Here is an 18,954-nt window from a genome sequence, read left to right on the forward strand (position 1 = left end):
ATGCTCACATCGCAACCCGTGGGAGAGCACAACGGGGCAAGCTTTACAGTAAAGCCAGAAGTTATTCCCAACAGCTCCCCAGAGGGCAGTGAGTGGACTTGGAGACAGAGTTGCTTGGCTGGTCACCAGCAAAAGGGTTAAGTAGCAGGGGTCCTGTCTACAAGAGTTAAGCTGAGAAAATGGGCAGCTGGCAAAAAACACGCATAAAGATTTTTAATGGGATAGCCGATGTGGTTTGGGCCTTGTTCTTATAGATTCTCTCGATAGGGCTCGGGTGGTGTTGGGCCGATGCCGTGGGTGCAGCCTTGGGGGTTAAAGGTCAAGCCCAATGCGGCTGGGCTTTAAAGGACAGGCTGGGCTCACTGCTCAATCAAGTCTTTGTCTCCTGCATAGGCCTCTATGTGTTCAGAGGGGGCCCATTGCACAAAGCCGCCACAGTTCTACTCAATAGCTTTAATACTGTAGCTAAATAAGTTTGCGAATTAAGGGTGTGGAATGCTATTTTTCCGCTCCTTTTTTTTCTTCTTCTTCATCCCACCCGTCACGTCTGCACTCTGATAGTTTCATCACTCTTGATGGTAGCGGTGCTTGACGAGGGGATTCCCCCGCCCCTCTCTCTTGATGCACAAGAGAATGGGTCTCAGAGTAAAAGAGGCGCTCGTTAGCAGCAGGGCACAACCCCGCACTCTAATCAAAGGATCTGAGGCAGCAGCGCTCCCACACTCGCCCGTCTGTAACGGGAGAGAGTTGGGGCTACGATCTGCTGTTGACCAGGCGGCGAATACCCACTCAAGTGATTAGATTATATGCGGGTCAAATGAGGCGCTTTGACGACTGACTTTGATGTTGCCTGTCTACTGGGTCCACATTCAGGCCTAACATTTATTCCTACATGTCTGACAGTAACAGCCTGTAAAGCAAGCACCGAGGCACCCTGCCAGGCTGCACTAAAGACTGCAGTTCTGTCATTACATGTTCACCTCACTGTGTGTTTTCACAGGCAGTGCTTAGTTTACTTTGTCATAAATGTGGCTTTCCCTCACCAGGAATGGGATGTCTTGTAGTGCAAATGCTGCGCGTAAGGGAAGCGAATTCAGCAGCTTTTAGAGAGGACAGCTGTTTACCAGCCATAGCTCAGGCAGGATTAGAGAACACACAGCTGAGACGTAACATCTTTACACTTGAATTAAGTAGCTACTAGTAAGTAAGGCTGTGCAATTAATCGATTTTTGATCGCGATTTTTGTCTTTATTTGGACTTGTGTTCTAAAGGGGAATTCAAAAAGGGAAAAGTATTAAATGAAATGTCACAGTTCAAGGTGTTTTCACTGATTTGTTTAACTGTTATACTGTTTTTTTAAGTTCAACAAAGGCATCATGTATGTTTGGAAGTAGAAGTTCAGGAGATGCCTGCTTAGAACATGACTCTTTGCTTTTGGCATAGAAGTAGCATCTGAGTGCAAGAAACGGCACAAATATTGACTTCCTCCCTAAACACTCTCTGCCAGTCTAAATTCAGAGGCTGGCAGGCCCGTCCTAACAAAGTGTTGGCAGCAGTGTGAGAACGGGGCACCCTGCGGTCCTGGGATATTTTAAGTTGCCTGCGACAATGGAATTATAATAATACAGCCGACATTTTTGTTGATAATAAGTTACTCATATAGCTCATCAAGATGTTTTATGGAGTGGAAGAATTGATTACATACATACATACATTAATTCATTTTTGTTTTGGGATGCGAAAGTCATGTTTAAAAGTCCACACAGCTTTGGAAACAGTTGCTCCAATAAAATGCCAAGCTTTTGAGATGTGGGATTGAAATTGGCTCTGATAAGCAAGAAGATATGTGCCATAGAAAGTGTTGGTAAAACTATTAATGTGTGAATGTTTTTTATTTTGTTAGGTGTTAATGTATAAAACTGTTTGCTTACCAAAGCATTTCATTAAAAATCAGCATAACGATACATGCATGCATAAAAACTCTTTTTTTATGGTCTGTCCACATATGTGGCAGATGGGTGATGTTTTTTTATGCAGGGCAATATGAGTGCTAGATGAGACGAAGAAGAAACCCAACTCGCTACATTCCTTCAGAGTGATTAGAGGGCAGGGTCAGGCACATCTTAGTCATTCTCTGGGTTCAGTGACTAACTCAAGGACACTGGCAGACACAATGTACTCCGTTACTGTGAAACCAACCGGCTGCTTGTAACATTTTGAAAGTGAAAGGTTGAACAAAGGGAACTAATCGCAGCTTCTGTAGGATTCATGTCTGAATGAATAACGTTCAACCAGTTGACCTATATGTTTGATGAGCGGTCAGACCGTGCACACCATTGATATAATCCCAGCTGAAGCCCCCTCCGCTGTTCTCTTGCCTGCTTGCCTGATGTGTCTGACTTGGTACATGCGGAGGGAATGTTGAGGCCCCCTTCCACAGTCATTCACAGAGGATTGTCTTCTTCTTCCTCTGCAGCTGCTGGCACAGTAGTGATGCTGACTCAAACTCCCACTTACCTTCCAACTCTCTGATGTCATCAGCGTTCAATCTGGTGCAAACTCGTGGCCCTGTTAGTTTGACAATATCCACGTACTGTGTGAGTGTGTGTGTGTGTGTGTGTGTGTGTGTGTGTGTGTGTGTGTGTGTGTGTGTGTGTGTGTGTGTGTGTGTGTGTGTGTTTGCATTTATTAGGTTTCAGACAGTGTCTATTTAGTTCAGTATTTGCAACAAAGTGGCTTTACCAGAATCTGTCTGCCACTGTTTGTGATTACATTGGGTATGCGTCTCTATGTCCATGAACCCAATTTATACTGTACATTCATGGTTATATTTGAGTATTTTGTTGGCGGAGTGTGCCTCTTGTTAGTAGGGCTGGACAATATATAAATATATCGATATCATGATATGAGACTAGATAACGTCTTAGGTTTTGGATATCGTAATATCGTGATATGGTAAGTGTTGTCTTTTTCTGGTTTTAATGGCTGTGTTAGAGTAAAGTGATGTAATTTTCTCAATTTACCAGACTGTTCTAGCTGTTGGATTATTTGCCTATAAAGCTTTAGTGCGTAACTTTTTGATATTAATGATCGTCTGTTACATCCAAGCCATCGCCAAATGAGTTGCTACAAAGCAAATTAAGACTATCAGCTCCACATAACTTTCTCTCTGTATTTCTCAGTATGGCTATGTTCAGAAGAGTCGTCCGGTGACTTTCCCGCGCAGAAGCTTGAGTGAAGATAATTTACTTTTCTGAAGAGTCCATCGTGTTTTTATAATCCTCCGTGTCCTCCTTGGCTATTAGCAACTGCGTGGAGGAGGGGTGGGGCTCGTGCGTGATCACGGAAGGCTTGTATCATGTGGACGCGCCAACGGTTTTATCATTACTTAGAATTTCTCATGGGGGAGACAGAAACGACGCACTATAGCTTTAAGTTACCTACTTAGTCAATAAATCGACATTTCTGATGATTATTTTTCTAAAATCTCATTCATAAAATAACATTTTGTTAAAGCACCAAATATAAACCCTACAATATCGACATTGAGTTATTTGGTCAAAAATATCTTGATATTTATATTTCTCTAGGTCGCCCAGCCCTACTTGTTAGGGCCTATGTGTGGTGCAATGCTGCAGTTGACAGTTTAAGCGCAGACCTGACCACAACTGAGATCTTGAAGTAGATTCCATGATTTGTACTTGGCTCTCATTAAAGGCGCAGTCACACTTTTCAGTTTTGACTTTCTGAAACATTTAACCAAAGCCTTTTCTCGGGGAAATATTTCCCGAACAGTATCCCATATTACAATGTATTTAATAAACTGAACCACTTAATCTTGGATCTGGCTTATAGTATCTTAAGTCTGCAACAGATGGACGTTAATGCTGAGCCTGTGGTTTTTTGCACGTTATTGTGTGGTTTAGCTGACAGATGTTCCTTCCCTCTCTCTGTTTCTAGTTTATTACAGAGCTCTCGTCAACTTCACTGACTCCCTGGTCTACGGCCCCGAGCTCGAGGACATCTTCTCTCCAGCTTTTAACGAGATCTCTGAAGCAGTGGTGGACACGGTGCGTCCTATTCTCACAAAGGATAAAGTCATCTGAATAGCAGTCATGTACAGTAAACTAAGGCTACCTTATAATGTCCAGGCGTGTTATTTATGACTTTGCTGATTTAAGTATGTGTGACCTTATGTCTGAAAATCTTTCCCAGGCTTGTATATTTCAACTTAACGGAGTCTGGTTTTCCCTCCGCAGCTGGAGTCAGAATACAACAGGATTCAAGGTGTCCAGACAGTCAGCGTGGTCCTCATTAAGTAAGAACACCAGTTCTTTAAATCATGCCTTGTGACATCGAAAGTAGATACCCTGCAGTTGTGGGCTGCTGCTGCTGCCTCTGCTGCCTGGGTGACTTACTCTGGCCAGGTGATATTTATTTTCCTTGTTCAAAACTGCACAAGGCCAACAGTGTAGGCCTGCAGTCAGTAATTCATCAGCAGTGAGTAATTCCTATTAAGGATGTCCAAAGAGAAACCTTAGCTCGAAAGAGCTTTCCTAGTTAACCATTTCAGGGTTCCCACGGGGTCTAAAAAGTATCATGAAAAAAGTATTTAATTTAGTTTACAGTATTACATTTTTTTCTTGTCCTTAATAAAATGCCATAACATCATAAATAAATATTTTGTGCGGGTAACGTTTAAATTTACTTTATTTTGTATCTACATTTTACATTATATGGCCGTAAACTTTTCTTTGCTCTTTGCAGGAAGATGATAAGAGAGGATGGCGTGGACGTATTTGTGGAGTTGGATGTGGGTTCTGACTACAACGCCAATGACGAACAGATCCGCAGCGTGCTGTACAACGTGGTGAAGGAGGGAGCCATTGCTTCCTACGTCACATCAGTCCAGGGCTTTCAGTTCAGACGGCTTGGGGAAGGTAAGACCTCAACAAGGAGGAACGCCATTTAACACAGACGTGAAGTGACTCTGTTACGCTAGAGTTTGCTGTATGTTTACAGCAAATTTAGGTCCGCCCGAGCGGGAGGCAGTGTCCTTAACATTTCCCTCTGATTTCTAGTTCAACCTCTGCCTCCAGTGGAGCCTATAGCCGTGCCAGGTTTGTACTGTGCCATGCCCTCTGCATGGTGACTGAGCCGACTGTTCTGTAGAAGCTGTAGGATGACTGTAGTGCCTTTTTAGAAAGATACAGTCGAGCATATCCCTCCTTTTATGATGTTGGAATTTTATGATGACCATGTACAAGCAATGGTCATTGGGTTTGACGAATGTTTTGCATGGAATCACCGATGTAAAGTTGACTTCTGAGTGTCCCTAAAGTCCGGTAGCGCAGAGTGAATAAGAAGGACCTTTGCATGGCATGAGTTTGATTACAAATGCTGCTGTTCACTGCAATCTAAATCACCTTTTTCATTCACGTAAATTCCACCAACTCAGTACACAGGCATGGCAGCTGATAGAGGATAATGGTAACTTTATCTTTAATGTCTTTACTCAGAAGATAGGGTTCCCATCTATCTGTCTGTCTAAGCTTATCTGACCGCCTGTCTATCCATCTATCTGCGTGTCTGTCAGTCTTGTCTTGTCTAGTCTCGTGTGTGTATAGCTTAGTCCGTCTAGTCTAGTTTGCGTGTCGGTCTAGTTGTCTATCTATGCTGTCTGTCTAGTCTGTCCCGTCCATAGACTATAAATTAGTGGACGTAGCATCCGCGACGTCCTCCATTGGTTTTTGGACTGCCGTTTTGAAGCCTCGAGTTTGGCGCCATCTTGTTTTTTTGCAACCTGATGTGACGATCTTTGACGAGAGGGTGCAGCTGGGGAGGATGACACCGTCAAGCCAATGTTGTTTATGGTTTCATGGGAAAGTTGCAGATTTTCAACCCATCCATCCATCCATCCATCTCTTAATCATTTTCAAATGTATAATATCCTTAAGTATCTGGAAGCACACCCCTAACGATAGTCTTTACAACATGCCTGAGGTCCACTCGCTGTAGTACTCTGATGGCTGAGAGGTCCAGTGTGCTGTTGTTTTTCACCTCCCTTTGTTTTATTTGTGCTGTGATGTGACATTAGTGTAGTGTATTGGCTTTATTGTAGCATTGGCTTGCATGTATTTGATCCTTCAACACTTGCCCCCATCTCTCTCAGTAACTCCTGGCATCAGACCCTGCATGCCAGATGAGCACAAGTGTGGTGATGGGACATGTATCCTGATGGAATACCTGTGTGACAACAGACCAGACTGCAGAGACATGAGTGATGAGACCAATTGTGGTGAGTGGCTTCAGCTTGGCTGGCCTGCAAGTTGTGACACGGTCGGCTATAGCTATAGCATGGAACGCTGGCCGGACGTGAGACACACCCACTTACGCTAACAGCTCTAACCGCTTTAAACATCTGCGAAGTTTAATCAGAGATTTGTTTTAGACATAAAACAGACGGTCCCTCTGGTCTCCACCACCCCTACCACCACAACCCCCACCACCACCCCCATCAAGAAGCCCCCGCGGCCCCCCAGCCCACCTGGACCCTGCAGAGCGGATCAAGCCACATGCCAGAGCGGAGAGTGTATCCCTCGAGACTACATCTGTGACGGAGAGAGGGACTGCTCGGACGGAAGCGACGAGTTCAGATGTGGTGAGTACAGTCTTGTGTAAAGTACTTGAAAGCAATACTTGAGTAAAAGTATCTTACTAGTAAATTACTTTGGTAGATGTTTAAGCCACCCTTTAGAATATTACTTGAATAAAAGTCTTAAAGTATCTGATATTTACTGTACTTAAGTATCAAAAGTGATTTTCTGATTTTAAATGTACTTAATTATTAGAAGTAAAAAAAAAAAAAGAACTTTGAACGTAATGGTGGCTTCCACAATATTCAGGGTTTTCACACCTTCTTAAACCTCAAATTCAAAGTCTGACATCAACAAAGAGAAAAACAGAAACCCAATTAGAATTTTTTTAGAGGAAGAATCTTTCACTCCTACGTACGAAAAACATTTCTAGCAAGCATTGCTAGATGCTTAAGGGAAATGTGTCGGAGTAAAAGTTTACATCTTATTTAGGAAATGTAGTGGAGTAAAAGTAAATTTCCAGAAATGTAAATAACGTTAAGTACAGTAACGTAAGTATTTATACTGTTTTACATAACAACACAGGGTACATTTATAGTGTATTTGCATTGACTTTTGTATTTTAGGGTGCCCGTTAAGCCCTGGCTAGGGACAACAGATGGAAACTAGCACTTGTAGCTAACTCTGGCTTGTTTACAACAAGTAACTTGTCTGTTGATCAATGAGCATTGTCCCTATCAAATAAATAAATAAAATAAGTACCACAGCCATGTGTAAGTGCACACTCTGAGGCAACAACATACACCCTCATTATCCTCAATCTTTGCACAGGTACTCCATCTCCCTGTGAACCCAATGAGTTCAAGTGTAAAAATGGCCGCTGTGCCCTTAAGCTCTGGCGCTGTGATGGAGACAACGACTGTGAGGATAACTCGGATGAAACGGACTGCCGTAAGTCTCCGTTTCGTTTGTGAGTCATTAAAGGTCTGCCTCGAAGGGAATAGGTTCATGTTTTAGGACACTTGCTTGATCTTGCTTCTTGCTGAGAGAAGATCAGTCCTCTCATCTGCTACTCTGAACAAGTGATTTATACCATGTTGTCATACCTACAGCCACCAAGGGTCCTGACGACAGGTGTGCTCCTGAGCAGTTTGAATGCCTGACCGATCGCACCTGCATCCCAGCTAGTTACCAGTGTGACGACGAGCCAGACTGCCCTGACCGCTCGGATGAGTACGGCTGCAGTAAGTCTCCCACCAACAGCTGTCTTACAGCTCTCTGCTCGAAATCTTTCTTTGTCCCTCATGGGCATTTCACTCTTCTTTGATTCTTTCACGATACATGGGTGCTGATTCGACTTGAATTGCCATTTTCATTCATTGCAATTCGATAGTAATGAGTACTTGTGATTTTCTTTTCCTTCGTTAACAAAAACAAAAGTTGAATAATACACTTCTAGGTAGAGCTGGGCGATTGTTTTATAAAAACCTTGATTTACAATTCGATTCGATTTTCCCCCCTCTTCCATTTAAAACAAAAATATATATTTATTGTATTTAATTAAAGTGCATCAACATAAACAAAGTTGCAAAGGCAAACCCTTTCTCTAAGTGAAAAGTCACTGTGCAGTGTGCAGCAAAGTATGTTAAACATCCAAATTATTGATACTGTATTTGGATTAAAAAAAAATCTAAAAAAGATTTTTTTAGATAAAAAAAAAAAAAATGATAAAAAAAAAAATCTAAAAAAATCGATTTTTTGAAAATATGAATTGATTTTACCTACCAACTCGATTTTTAAATCAAATCGATTTTTTTCCCAGCCCTACTTCTAGGGACAATATATCATGAGACATTTCTAAAAACGAATTGTTTTCTAAGAAGAATGCACATCACATGTCCGTCTGACATTTATTTCATTTGTAACCATAACATGGATTTTCTGCTTTCGCTCTGTTTTGCTGTAAACAGATATGATGTAGTCACCGTCAGCGGTACTGTATAAACAGAAAATATTTAGGTGAATCATTGTTAAAAAAAAAAAAAAAAAATATTGATTCTAGGGAAAAGAGAACGATTTTCGATTTCCCACCCCTACTCCCTATGCTTTTTTGCCTCTCCTCTATAGTCACCCTCTGAGCTAATTTGCTGTGAGCCCAGCTCTTTTCACACATGTGTTGACTGAGACACAGACCTTTTGTTTTGAACCATCCATTCCTGAGAACTGAAAGGGATTTGTCCCTCCATAGCAGAGAATTATGTTTCCTCTGACTCTTAAGGCATTATGGAGCTTCACCGGTTCGCCAAATTCCAGTCACATTGTTTTGTAGACAGGCATTTATTATGGGGTTAAAGCACTTCTCATCTTCTTGACGCTTTGCAGCCCCTCCCACTGTGACAAGCCCGCCGGAAGAGTCCATTCAGGCAGCGCGGGGGGCGACCGTGACGTTCTACTGTCAGGCTGTGGGAGTCCCAACACCTATCATCACCTGGCGACTCAACTGGGGACACATTCCTCTCAGTGGCAGGTGGGTTTGATTAGAAATTCTCCTTCTGTACTGTAATTAAATTAATAAAATAACTCATTTTGACATCATACCAGTACAGTTTATTAGGTTTGAGGAAAATGCTGTCCACATGATTTTAAATATCTTTGGAACCGCTATGCTCTAAATGTTAAAAATTGATTTGTGTTGATGCTACTTTCCGAAAAGCATGTGTTGCACTGTTTGGACAAGCTGTTTCAAACAAAACATCTGCATCGTGTGAGAGCCAATCTCGCCTAATAGATCTGCAGCAGACCATGAAAATTAGAAAATGACTATGAAAGAATTTGTCTCCTCCACACATTTCTCACATGGCATGATGACGGTCAAACAGCCCTGTTAGATCAGTGATTATGTGCGGAGTCATCATTTTATTTCGACCTGTGATTCTAATTACTGAGATATTTGTGGTGTATTCCAAAAGTTGCTCTGTCAGAATGTTCGCTCAGGGCGTAGTCTGCTGTGTGTGTGGTTAGGCAATTACAGTTGAATGTTATGGATGTTTGTCTAACAATATTTTTGCAGACTGTTACAGTGAGAGTAAGAGACCAGAGGGTTGCTATTATGGTCTGGGGGGAGTTGAAGTAAACTCTCGACTGAGTTTATTACTGTAAAAGCGATCATTTGTGCTGTATTTCTGTGTTAAGATAAGATTAGTTAAGATTCTTTCATTGTCATTGCATTTACACACAATGTGATTCAGGTGTACTATCGGAGACTGTGCTCAAAAATATACCGGTCAAACATCTCACATTCACACACATGCAACTCACCAGTAAAAAAAGTTTTGTGAGTTGCACCGTTTGTAATAATGTAGTAAAAATGTTCCCAGGATCTCCATGACCAGCGAGAATGGCCGCGGCAGTCTGACCATCCGCGATGTGAAGGAGGCGGATCAGGGGGCGTACACCTGTGAGGCCATCAATGCTAAAGGCCTGGTGTTTGGGATCCCTGACGGAGTCCTTACTCTGACATCCAGTCCAAATCCAGGTACTTATGTCACATTTTTGCTGTGGGTTCACCATCAGAAACACCACAGTTTTTATTATAACTTAATTCTAGTTACAGTAAGAATATTGTGTCTTTTTTTTTTTCTTCTTCTCTGTAGGCAACTGTCCTGATGGTCACTTCAGTGTGGAGAACCGCTGTGTGTCCTGCTTCTGTGCCGGACTCTCCAAGAACTGCAAAGGAACCGGCCGCTACCGCAACCAGATCAGCCTGCGTTTCACTAAGGAGGAAGACTTCAAAGGCACTCAGACTATTCCTGCTTTTAAAACTGACGGATACACTGTCAACTGAATCAGAGATCTGGACTTCAGACTTGGTGACTTGAACTCGAGTGGACTCGAGTCACCGTTTTGATGACTTGTGACTTGACAAAAAATAAATGACTTGGGACTCGACTTGTAAGTCAGTGACTCAAGACTTGACTTGAGGAATGATGACTTTGGATGACTTGCATGTATTCATAAGCTTGAATGTTAGCTGTTAAGTATAAAATATGACTACATAACGTTGTCACGGTTCTGTCTAACTGTCAAGTGTGCTACGCAGCGGCAGCAATGCAAACTGTAAATCATGATTGGACGACTCAAAAAGCTCCCCGGTATGGCGATTGTCATTGTTCGATGACTGGCTGTCAGTCAAACTCCTCGCTATGGCAACACGTAACATCAAAGACCCCTGATGAAGCCTCATTAGTCAGACCAGAACACCACAATGGCTGTGTCTGTGCCACGAGTAATCACTTCTTCATGATAAAAAAAGTGACTTGACTTGGGACTTGCCCTAACTAAGGACTCGACTTGACTTGACATAACCCTGAAAAATAACTCAAGACTTGTAGGGCCCTATCTTGCACCTGATCAGCGTGGCACAAACCCAGACGAAAGTATCTCTGCTATTTTAAGACCGTCCAGCGCCCGCAACGTTTAAATAACAAATGCACCTGCGCCCATCTGTGCGCCCATGGCCGTGTTGGTCTTACAGGGAGGTGTATTCAGGGGAATTCTTGGCGTAATACTATCTTGAGGCAGCGGGAAGTGATCGCAAGTGGTCTAAAGTCAATAGCGCAGCATTTCATTGTTATTTTAACAGCAAATTAGTAAAATATGCCTAGGCTCATGTACAGCGCACGTGCACACTATGCTTGTTACACACACACAGGAACATGCAGCAGAACACAAACGAGCATGCAAAAGATTACAAATAAAAATATTACGGTGCAAATCCACCATCATAAAAGCAATGCGCCAAGGTCCAAAGGCGCCTGGCTTTTAAAAGGAATGGGAGATGACACTCTGATTGGTTTATTGCATTTTACGCCCACTAGTGGTGGGGGAAAAAATCGATACAGCATAGTATCGCGATATTTTTCATGGCAATACTGTATCGATACACAGATGCCAAGTATCGATCTTTTATGATACATGTGTTGGTCAGTCTGTCTGCTTGATAATCCCATTTTGCAGCAATAAAATTGAAGTGAGATGAACAAACAGAGAAATGTATATTTTTAAATTTTTCTTTGGGGACATCATTTGAAATTGGGAAAAATTTGAAGTTGGAAAAAAGGTAATACATTGCAATATATCGCAGAATATTGCACACTTTTTTTTTTCGCCGTCAAACTAGCTAAAGTGGATCTGGACACGCCCTAAACGCACCTGCGCCAGGCACTTAACGCCGTGCGCTTAGATCGTTAAAATAGGGACCGTAGACTTGGAACTTGAGCAAAGATGACTTGGCACAACACTGACTGAAATTCCTTTTTAAAGGTTTGTGAAGTCCTAATATTTAGAGCTTGAAACATGCTGAGTGAATCTGTTATTCTTACTTACAGGAGTGAATGTCAGCTACCCGGCCAGGCCAGGCACTCCTCCTCTCTCCTCCACTCAGCTCCTCATTAACCCAGAGATGGAAGAGTTCCAGCTCGTCGACCTGTCGCGCCGTTTCCTCAACCTCGACTCCTTCTGGACCCTGCCTCGCCAGTTCCTGGGCAACAAGGTAAAGAGTCAAATAATTTACAGAGGGCTGCACAATATATCGTTGTTGTTTTTTTATTGTCAACGCAATATCAACTGGTGCAATAAACACAGTGCAAAAGGCTGTGACATATCGCGTAAGGCACTCCGATTGTTTTGTGTTAGTTGAAAGAAAATATCAGTAGAAAACTGCACTTTAAAATGTAACTGACATTCTTTTTTATTGGTGCCTTTTATGTTCAATTCAATGTTCAATTTGTTCAATAAAAGAATGTTAGAAATGATTTCCTTTTGTTTGTTTTAAATTCAACAAGTAATTTGTTGTATTTTAGCAGAAGACTGAAAGCAGCAGAAATGCAGAACTGAGTGCACTTTAAAGGTCCCATGGCATGAAAATTTCACTTTATAAGTTTTTAACATTAATATGCGTTCCCCCAGCCTGCCTATGGTCCCCCAGTGGCTAGAAATGGTGATAGGTGTAAACCGAGCCCTGGGTATCCTGCTCTGTCTTTGAGAAAATGAAAGCTCAGATGGGCCAATCTGGAATCTTCCCTTTTTGACGTCATAAGGGGAAAGGTTACCTCCCCTTTCTCTGCTTTGCCCGACGCCCACAGCTGCCCAGAGAATTTGGCCCGCCCATGAGGAAATAGAGCTACAATCGTGGCTGTAGACTTCAGATATAGTATTAGGGGACCACTAAGGTCTATATAAAAGAGACTTTAGATACAGTATTAGGGGACCACTAAGGCCTATATAAAAGAGACTTCAGATACAGTATTAGGGGACCACTAAGGCCTATATAAAAGAGACTTCAGATACAATATTAGGGGACCACTAAGGCCTATATAAAAGAGACTTCAGATACAGTATTAGGGGACCACTAAGGTCTATATAAAAGAGACTTCAGATACAGTATTAGGGGACCACTAAGGTCTATATAAAAGAGACTTCAGATACAGTATCAGGGGACCACTAAGGCCTATATAAAAGAGACTTCAGATACAGTATTAGGGGACCACTAAGGTCTATATAAAAGAGACTTCAGATACAGTATCAGGGGACCACTAAGGTCTATATAAAAGAGACTTCAGATACAGTATTAGGGGACCACTAAGGTCTATATAAAAGAGACTTCAGATACAGTATCAGGGGACCACTAAGGTCTATATAAAAGAGACTTCAGATACAGTATTAGGGGACTAATAAGGCCTATATAAAAGCATCCAAAAGGAGCATGTCATAGGACCTTTAATGTTGTTATTTATCACGATATTCAAACATTATTGCATATTTTTTCTCACATCGTGCAACCCTTTTATTACAGACTTTATTTCACTTAACTAATTATCACACTTGATCATAAAAATCTTTGAATGTATTTTCAGATTGACTCCTATGGAGGATCCCTGAAGTTCAAGGTGCGGTACACATTGGCCCGCGGTCTGTCTGAGCCTGTGGAGAAGCCTGATGTGATGCTGGTTGGAAACGGACGCAGGCTGGTGTACCGCAGAGGCAACCCCACCCCTGCCCAAGTGGTCAACCAGAAGGAAATCAAGTTCACTGAAGTAAGTCTTTGGTTAAGAAAGTGCAAATTCTGCACAATCCAGTGGTAAATGAGTGATGAGGACTTGCAGTTCCTTACAAAAGAAATACAAAAATGTTGTCGAGTTTGTCTACAAATTCAAAAAATGAGGAATACAAATACACAGTTGACACCAAAATATCATTTTGACCAACTCTGACTTGCGGTATAATCTTAAAATGAAAAGCTGAACATCCCCTATCTGAAATACTGAAATAAATTTTAAGTACATCCATCCATCAGTAACCCCTGTTGTTATTGTTTCAGGATAGATGGCAGCACTCCAGCGGCCGCCCTGTGAGCCGGGAGGAGCTGATGATGACGTTGGCCAACCTGGACAGCATCAGCATCCGCACCATCTACGACAACCACATGGTCAGCGTGGGACTCGCCGACATTGTCATGGAAACCACCGCTGTGGAGTTCAGCACTCTGGGTCATGCTAAGGATGTCGAAGAGTGCAGGTAAGAAAGAAAACCCTCGAGCTTAGGGGAGATGGGAGATCCTTACACGTCAGCGGTCTACAATCAAAGCAACGTGTTGGGACCAGTGTGTCCTGTGTGTGCATATTTAGAGTGAAAAAGTGCTGCACAATAACACAGTGGCATGTATATATGCAATGATATGTTTTAGAACTACAATAATGTATATTGAGGGACGGTTTGGGGGCCATTCCCCAAAATGTAACATGCACAGTTCAGTTCCAGCCATAAACCTTTGTTGCATTTCCCTCTATCTACTTGTGTTTTTATTTTTTTTGTCATATCTCCACTGTAAACTACATTTGCTAGCTTAAGACAGCTGTTTTTTGTTTACAACATGAGCAAAGGTTGCAATTTGTAGCGTTGTAATTTGACTCGTCATAATGTTGTGGTTGGACCCGCTTGATGATTCTTATATTTATCATTCCCAGATGTCCTCCTGGATATTCAGGCCTGTCCTGTGAGATGTGTTCCCCTGGTTTCGAACGTGTCTCCGGTGGCTCCTATCTTGGCACCTGTGCTGGTTGTAACTGTTATGGACACGCCAGCGCCTGCGATCCAATCAGCGGACACTGTCTGGTAATAGCTAACTCTCTTTTTTTGGCTAGAATGAAAGTCAGTCACTTAGGGTGAATTGGAGTTTGCCGATAGTCACTTCCTTACTGGAAAACATGGCAGAGTTTAGCTTGTTGATCAAAACAGATGTTTGTCTGCTTCAAGGAAATACTTGTATTCACTTTCTTGCCAAGAGTTAGCTGAGAAGATCAATAGCATTCTTGAGTACGTACGCTAAATATGAAGCCGGAGCCAGCAGGCAATTAGCTTAGCTTAGAATAAAGACAAGTAGAAAATCTCCAAAAATAAAAAAAGACATCAGCCTACTACTATACTAGTCCTTATGCTAAGCTAATGAACTCCTTGCTCTAGCTTCATTGTTGAAGTAGTAGTAGTCTCGCATTGCCTGACCTATCTCCACAGCGCTGCAGAGTAAGGTCTGGCTACACCACACATACATTCTGGGAAAGGAGAAAAAAAACACCCTGGGTTGTTTGCATTTAAACCAATCGCAATCGTCTTGGGCGGCGCTAAGCTCCGGACGCAGCGATGGTGGCTCTGCTAAATGGTCTCGGGGAACATTTGCACCTCGAAAAAAAACGCCACATACAACCTTAAATGAAGTTAACTGTTCACACAATACAGTAACGTAGGCTATTAAAATTAGCTGGATACAAGGTTAAACCTCATTTGCTCTAACCAGTGACCACCAACATCCCAGTTAGAGTAAATGCCGTAAACATATTCTTTATAAAGCTTTACAACCATTCTCCGAAAGAACCAAGCAGGCCTGCCTTGTTGCACGATGCAAATTTTCTTCAAAACTCGCCATTTTCAGCGTGTAGCTGGCTAGCTCGAAGGTTGTTGTTGGTTTCCGAAGGGAACAGAGTTTGAGAACGTCAACACACAGCGAGAGGAAGGTTAGGGACATCCAGTGCGTGACCATCGCCTTCTGCTCATGTCAGGCAACGATTCTGGAAATGTACTTCTCTTGATCCCGACCGGAGTAGAAGAAAGCAAATAAGTGTATTTTCCAAAATGTCAAACTCTTCCTTTTTCTTTTTTGAGTGGCATCCCTGCGAGAGAATGACCAGTGTGTTCTCCCTGCCACAGAGCTGCCAGCACAACACAGAGGGCCCTCAGTGTGATAAGTGTCGCCCGGGCTACTTTGGTGACCCGAGCAGAGGTCGCTCCGATGACTGCAAGCCCTGCCCCTGCCCGTACTATGAGACATCCCGCCGGTAAGGTCACACACACACACACACACACACACACACACACACACACACACACACACACACACACACTACTGTACAAACAGGAGCAGACACATTCACACCCACAGACCACACAAAGCATCAGTGGGAATATAACCTAACCCTGCAAATATTTGAGCGGGGATTTATTCATTCAACATGCCACTCATTAACGCACTGTTGTCGATTTTAATCTGTGGCTTCTTGTACTGGGCTTTGTAGCTTTTCTGACACCTGCTTCCTGGACGTCGACCAACAGGCAACATGTGACGCCTGCAGGCCCGGCTACACAGGAAGACGCTGCGAAAAGTGAGGAAACCGACAGCATTACCTGTGTTATCAACATACAGTTTCAATAGTTTGGATGTGGTTTATAAGACCACAATACCACTCTTTAATGACTGGTAGTAATGACAAATGTCATCATGTTTATACTTTACCAAAAGACTATGATGACGATTAATAATAAAACCTACCCTAGAATATGGTTTTGACGAATGAAGATTGATGGTAACGAGCAGAAGGAGCTATAACAAATAGGTCAATCGTTTATGGTTTTGTTTCATTTCAGGTGTGCTCCTGGTTACCAGGGTAACCCTCTTCTGCCTAATGGAAAATGTGCTCCTAACCGTGAGTACATGTTCAACACATTGCACCAACATTTTTGAAACTCTCATTTCAAGGCATGAAATGGACAGAAGCTGTAGCCAAGCCATATGACCACACAGGGGCCTTTTTAATAATTACCATGGGGTGTCTCTCCCCCCTCCCCCTCACTGGTGTTACAGTAGGCAGTAGAATGTGGTCATGGCTCAGGTATGCAGAGTGGCTGGAACACTCTCAGGTGCACTTTCCACCCCATACAGTATATCATTGTCTTTCCATTGCTCTCTCCCTGCAGAAAGCTCCAAGTGTGATAACAGAGGAACTGTCAGCTCCAGCAGCAGACCATGCAGCTGCAAGGTATGTATGCAGTATGGCAAACTGCAAAAATAGTTTTAAGATAAGATTAAGATAAGGCCTTTGTTGTCGTTCCTGCTCTTCTCTATCAGGATTATATTACAGGGTACCCATGGGGTCTTAAAAGTATATTTTTTTAAAAAGTCTTATATAATATTCTAAAAATAGAGCCTTAAAAGTATTGAGTTTGGTTTACAAAGTATTAAAGTTTGTTTACAAAAGTCGTAAATCGTTTCTTGTCCTTTTCGTAGGATTAAATAAAGATTTTGTGTGGATAACTTTGTTTAGTATTTTTAGTTTTTTATAGCATAAGATTCTGGTAATTATGATTTTTCTCTGGCTTAAAATCCACACTGATTGTCCAATAAATGGCCGTGAAGTCGGCATTACATTTCCACCAAGGTGGTATTAAACATGTCTTAAAAAGTCTTACATTTAACTATAATAATCCTGGGGGTACCCTGTATTACTATGGTATTACTACCATTTATCCTGAAATCTTTTGTATATTAGAGACTGACGTGTCACGCTGTTTTGTTTTTTCCTCTGTCATCTTTTATGAAAGAAATAAGCTTGACAGGCAGATGGATTACATGTGTGTGTGTGTGTGTGTGTGTGTGTGTGTGTGTGTGTGTGTGTGTGTGTGTGTGTGTGTGTGTGTGTGTGTTTCAGAACAACGTGGCAGGCGCTGTGTGTGACGAGTGTAAGGCCGGGTTCTTCCATCTATCAGAGACCAACCCTGAGGGCTGTCTACGTTGTTTCTGCATGGGCGTCACCAAACAGTGTGCCAGCTCCACTTGGACTAGAGATCAGGTAGGTTGCCAAGCTCCGAATGGCAAAGGGAGGGGTGAACATCTTTTGGTATCGAGGTTTGACTCAGTGTTTGTGCAGTTGTGCTGTATCAGCAAATCCTTTTCGGAGGTTACATGGCAAGATGCAGTGTGCAAACAGTGACTGAGCGCATGTAAATCTCAGTTCACAGCTCATTCCGACAACCTATTTGTGTCTCTTTTAGGTGCGAGGAGGGGTGAACGGGCAGCTCTTCTCCCTCTCCAACAGTGCCAACACTAAAACTATCTCGGAAGGCATCTCCCAGCGGGGCTCGTCTGAAATTGTCTATCGCTCGTTCTCCAGTGTCCCCAAAGACATCTACTACTGGGTCCTGCCTGAGAGCTTCAGAGGAGATAAGGTGAGGAGATATATATATATATATATAAACAAACTGGTTAAACACAGTTAAAACTAAGCAAATAAAAGTAAGTCTTAAGGCGCATCTAAATAAAACATCCACAGACTAAGCGTGGCTGCATGTCTCTGCCCTTTCTGTCCCACTCAGTCATGCCTCAACATGTTAAAAGGCTGCACTTATCCACACAGTGAGACTCCTTTGAACCTTTGGCTTGAATTCACAGACAGGCCAAACATGGGTGTCTTGTGACTCCCCCCACAGTCCCATTAGTGAGTGAAATACCTTTCCACCATTCCGTTACAACAAGCTTCTCTTTTTTTTTCCCCGCCCTGTTGCGACCAGGTGACGGCCTATGGCGGGGAGCTTCGCTACACGGTGCGCTTCGAACCGTTCCAGCGCTCGCTGGTGATCGACGGTCAGCCGGACGTGGTTCTCCAGGGCAACGGCATCTTCCTGGAGCACTACTCTCAGACCAAGCCTCTCCCGCGTGTCCCACAGACTGTCACCGTGGTCTTCAGGGAGGTGGGTTTCATCGTTGAACACTAAAGGGTGGTGGTGATGGCGCAGTGGAAATGACACGTGCCTTTGGTGTGGGAGATCTGGGTTTGATTCCCGTTGCGATACATCAACCAATGTGTCCCTGACCAAGGCACTTAATCCCCTAGTTGGTCAAGAGGCATGCAACCTCTGATATACTGTATAGAAATTGTAAGTCACTTTGGATAAAAGCGTCGGAATGTGTGTGTGTGTGTGTGTGTGTGTGTGTGTGTGTGTGCGCGCATGTGGGTGTGTTCTGTATATTTTA

At 42.8% G+C, this 18,954-nt stretch overlaps 1 protein-coding gene across 3 annotated transcripts in view; it reads left to right on the forward strand.

The window, feature by feature from the left end:
* The window catches only part of hspg2 (heparan sulfate proteoglycan 2), a 131,787-nt gene that overhangs the window by 46,650 nt on the left and 66,183 nt on the right, over positions 1-18,954 (forward strand). For 2 of the 3 annotated variants that reach the window (XM_028582819.1, XM_028582820.1), the window contains exons 5-26: positions 3,961-4,070; positions 4,260-4,318; positions 4,768-4,940; positions 5,082-5,120; positions 6,173-6,298; positions 6,452-6,661; positions 7,428-7,547; positions 7,709-7,840; positions 8,979-9,123; positions 9,974-10,131; positions 10,250-10,390; positions 11,984-12,147; positions 13,511-13,690; positions 13,975-14,171; positions 14,621-14,768; positions 15,858-15,985; positions 16,223-16,309; positions 16,572-16,630; positions 16,902-16,963; positions 17,633-17,773; positions 17,976-18,149; positions 18,492-18,671. In XM_028582819.1, the coding sequence (XP_028438620.1) occupies positions 3,961-4,070; positions 4,260-4,318; positions 4,768-4,940; positions 5,082-5,120; positions 6,173-6,298; positions 6,452-6,661; positions 7,428-7,547; positions 7,709-7,840; positions 8,979-9,123; positions 9,974-10,131; positions 10,250-10,390; positions 11,984-12,147; positions 13,511-13,690; positions 13,975-14,171; positions 14,621-14,768; positions 15,858-15,985; positions 16,223-16,309; positions 16,572-16,630; positions 16,902-16,963; positions 17,633-17,773; positions 17,976-18,149; positions 18,492-18,671 (2,933 nt within the window). The remainder of the gene's footprint in view (positions 1-3,960; positions 4,071-4,259; positions 4,319-4,767; positions 4,941-5,081; positions 5,121-6,172; positions 6,299-6,451; positions 6,662-7,427; positions 7,548-7,708; positions 7,841-8,978; positions 9,124-9,973; positions 10,132-10,249; positions 10,391-11,983; positions 12,148-13,510; positions 13,691-13,974; positions 14,172-14,620; positions 14,769-15,857; positions 15,986-16,222; positions 16,310-16,571; positions 16,631-16,901; positions 16,964-17,632; positions 17,774-17,975; positions 18,150-18,491; positions 18,672-18,954) is intronic. The other variant, XM_028582821.1, reaches the window with a different exon arrangement.

This window comes from Perca flavescens, chromosome 7, assembly GCF_004354835.1.
Source record: "Perca flavescens isolate YP-PL-M2 chromosome 7, PFLA_1.0, whole genome shotgun sequence".
Taxonomy (NCBI): domain Eukaryota; kingdom Metazoa; phylum Chordata; class Actinopteri; order Perciformes; family Percidae; genus Perca; species Perca flavescens.